We start from the raw sequence: 4,243 nt of genomic DNA on the forward strand, positions 1-4,243 counted from the left end.
CAATCATTGTTCATAAATAAACTTATTTAGCAAATGATTATAAGAAAAAAATAATCTTTTTTTAGATGGAGTTAGCAATACTTCTTCCGTTTTCTAATGTAAGTTGTCTAAATTTATATAAATGCTAAGGAATCTATACATATACAAATTATATGCAACGATTATTTAATTGTAAGCCTAAAACATCAAAGGGGCGATTGTTTGGCTAGGAGAAAAGATCAAATGACATATTTACAAATAAAGATCCTTTCGAAATAAAACTCGTATATAAGTGTTCTTAGCAATCTCATTAGCAATCTCAAAGCTAATGGTAACAAATAAATTATGACGAAAAAACGTCAAAATCAATTCTAAATTTAAGATAAAAAAACTCAAATTTTAGTTTATAAGCCGATACTAAAATTCAACTATTGTGATAGGAAAAGGAGTGCGGCGCGTTTGGAAGGAGTAAGAATCGGTGTTAGTTATGCGGCGCGGAAAATTAGTACATGATTAATTTATTATTATAAAAATATAAAATAGATTAATATATTTTTTTAAAGCAATATAAAAAAATTCTGTAAAAAATACACTACAGCATGAAAAAGGAGAAAATCTAACGTAAATGAAGTAGTACGAGCCGAACGCGGCCGGAGTACATTGTTGCATGCCCCGCGTGCGTGTGCGTACAAAGTTAATTAGCGGACGTTGCGTTCGGTCGCTTGTGTTGTAAGCTTCTAACGGGCGGCACAGTGTCCGTGTGGGGGAGCGATGCACGCTTTCCGTCGTCCTGTCGGTAGATCCGCGCGCGCCACCGCAGATCTACCCACTCTTTTGTCCCCCAAGTACGCCGTTACACGTACGGCCGCCCTGCTGCCTGGTTCCTCGCATGCCACCGTACGTGCCTTTTTTTTTTTCACCGTAGTATCCTTGCCTGCAACCCTTTTTTTATTTTACCGTACGTACTTAGGAGCGTCTTCGAAGTTACCGAGTTTTCATAACATCCAAAGCTAAAAATAACTTGTACGGTACACTTTTACTCCGTACAGTAGTTTAAAACGTAGTTCTCCTCCGTCCCATAATAAACCAACTCTTTTTTAATCTAGGTTTAAAATTCGTTTTTTAAAATACATAATTATTAACTATTTTTTATGATTTGTTTTATTATTAAATATACTTTAAGCACGACCTAGAATTTACATATTTGCGCAAAAAATTTCAATAAGATGGATAGAGCGTAGATCCAAAATTCAACAATATCAAATAAAAAAAATAAAGAAAGTAGTACTGAATTTGACACTACATAGTGCTATGAATTTAGGCAAAGGATTTGTTCAGATTTGTTGCACTAGATTATGTTAAATCGAATACTAAGGTTGTATTCTTTTAGTTGACAAAAAATATGTAATTTTTTGATAGCTATTTAATAGGATAAACGATGAAATTAACTACTTTAAATTAAAAATCTGCTATATAAAAATGAGATGATAAACTTCTATATAAAATCTTTTAAAAAGTACGATGTTTAACAGTAGTTCGGGAAGGTTGTATGTAAAAACATAGAATAATCTAGGCCAAACAAATTTAACCTAAGTTTTACTATTTCGAAACCAAGGCAGTAGTTGCAAAAACCATATTTACAATAGCATGAAAAAGTACATAAGTATTTACGTATCATGGGGGTGATTGTTTGACTTTTCATTAAAAAACCAAATGGTATGTTTGTAAACGAAAAATAATTTGTGTATAAAAATTATATATATGTATTCTTAGCTATCTTAAAAAATAATAAGGCTAAAAATAAACTTCGGTGAAAAAACCCCAAAATCAACTCTAAATCTATATTTAAAAATTTATTTTTTGGTTATAAGTATAAGGGAAAAGATGGCGGTGCACTTATGAGTACATATTTGGTAACATGTCATCCCATGTACTATAGATATTTTAGCCCTCACAATACTTCGAAATATAGTACCTTATTTGTTATATATACATATTGCAAAAAACGCCTTTATATAAAGCGTACAAAACAATTCAAAAACACGCACATATATTTTTTTCATGTCCTGTCAGTCATTATAGATGTTTTATTTTAAAAAAGTCACCTACAGGAATACTGTTGTCATAATTTTATCCATGACCAAATACGATGCTGTTTTGCTGCATGTACATGTATCAAACAAAACGACACATTGAAAACACCGCATTTTGCATGGAAAATCCAAGTATTACATTCTTTTTTATATTATAAGACTTTTTACTCTTGTCTAAATTCATCAATTGATAAATGTATATATTATATATATACTAATTTTCCTATATCTCCTTCCGTATTTTTTATATGACATCGTTAACTTTTAAATATACGTTTCACCGTTCGTCTTATTCAGACTTTATATCTAAATATGCAAAATTATAGAGCACACTTAAAGTTTATATAATAATAAATCATATTATAATAAAATAATTAATAATTATATATTTTTTAAATAAGACAAAATATCAACCATATAAGTGAACGGCGTTATATAAAAGAACACGGAGAGAGTAGTAAATACTAGTAGTACTTACCGTACCACTCTTCACTGCTAAGCTCAAGGGGCCACATACCATATACGAGCCGGAGAGATTGATTAATATCGTCGCCGTGGCAACAGCGTGTCATCTTATTTACTACCCACAAACACCACCTGCTTCTGCTGCAAGAGGAATACACATGCATGGACGACTTCACCTTCCCTACCACCGCAGCATCAGCAGCGGCGGCGGCGGCGGCGGCAGACACTAGCGCCGCAGAGCCCCCGCTTCGCCTGCACCTGCACCACCACCGCCGCCGCGTCCTCCACTTCGCCGGCTCGCCGCTCTGGTTCCCTTCCTGCCCCGTCGCGGCCGCCCCGCCTGCAGAGCCGGTGCTGGCGGGCGCCGTGGCGAGCGGCAAGGGCGACGTCGTCCGAGGAGACGTCGACGTCATGGCGGATAAAGAACGAGGAGGAGGTGGTGGAGAAGAGAGAGTCGAGGAGGAGGAGGAGGCGATGTCGGAGTGGTCGGACGAAGGACGGCCGGAGGAGGTGAAAGCGGAGGCGGAGACGGCAAGAGAGTTCTCTCGCGGCGGCGGCGACGACGACGACGGCGGGGATGGCGGTGACGGTGGCGCGGATAAGGACGAGGAGGAGGAGGAGAAGATGGACCTGCTGTGGGAGGACTTCAACGAGGAGCTGCAGCAGGCGCTGCACCAGCGCGTGGGCTCGTGCCCCCGGGCGGACGCGCGCGCGGCGGCGGCGGCAGCCGGGCTGGAGCTGTCGCCGGAGTCGTCCGACGCGGAGTCGGAGCCCGCGGCGACGCCGACGGCGGTGCTGCGCCTGCGTGGCCACGTCGGGTGCGCGCCGATGATGCTGCGGCCGTCGTCGAGGGCCGGCGGCTACCGCCGGGCCACCAGCTGGGTGCTGCTCATGAAGATCTTCAGGAGGCTCTTCGTCATCGAGAAGACCGTCTCGTCGGCGTCCGGCCGCCATGGCCATGCGGTGGCTCGCCGCTGACGTCATCATCCATCTATTCGTACGACTCTTGCACGGTTAATTAATTCCCTGACATTAAGAAGCATAATTAGCTTCTTACTGCTGATTAATTAAACTGCAAGTAGTAAATTATAGGCACACGAATTGCTCTTGATGATAACGCCATGTGTAGATAGGGTTTATTCAGCAGGTACAAGGGGATGGATCATGGAGAGAGTTAAGCATCACTTCAATTTTGAAATCTTCACTTTCCATCGTAGTTTATTTGAATTAGCAATATTTCTTCTTTGTTTGCTATGGAATTATCATGTTTCAAAAAAAAGTTCAAGCAAGCTGAATAAGGGCACTGCTACATTATGCATACATATTCTTATTTAGGCTTGTTTGGACGAATTGGAGATTCTGAGAATCAACCCGTGAGAATCTAGAAACACAGCTTATGACTGCTAGTTCATTTTCGGGATTCTGTATCCACTGAGACTCGAAATCTCGATTGATTGGAATAATTGAGAATTTCCGAGAATAGTTGCAGTTGTCAGAATAATGTGCATATGCGTTAAGAAGCACCACTTCTTTAAATTCTCATGCAAATGGTGCAAATGGTGGGTGAATTGCAATTAATTCTTCTAGCTTGGTACTGTCATTGCTAATGGCACCCACTTCATTTTCGAAACCTTCAATGGTACTAATAGCTTGTATAATTTTCATGTAATCTGCATTAACATAATCAGAAGAGTCAAGACCTACCC

General features: G+C 40.0%; 1 protein-coding gene across 1 annotated transcript; it reads left to right on the forward strand.

Annotated features, from left to right (window-relative positions):
* The first annotated feature begins 2,636 nt into the window (after positions 1-2,636).
* Positions 2,637-3,735, forward strand: LOC121054244. The gene has a single exon (XM_040523449.1). It carries the CDS (start codon positions 2,700-2,702, stop codon positions 3,513-3,515), a length of 816 nt encoding a protein of 271 aa, XP_040379383.1. The 5' UTR covers positions 2,637-2,699; the 3' UTR covers positions 3,516-3,735.
* The last annotated feature ends 508 nt before the right edge of the window (positions 3,736-4,243 follow it).

Source organism: Oryza brachyantha, chromosome 4 (assembly GCF_000231095.2).
Source record: "Oryza brachyantha chromosome 4, ObraRS2, whole genome shotgun sequence".
In the NCBI taxonomy this organism is placed as follows: domain Eukaryota; kingdom Viridiplantae; phylum Streptophyta; class Magnoliopsida; order Poales; family Poaceae; genus Oryza; species Oryza brachyantha.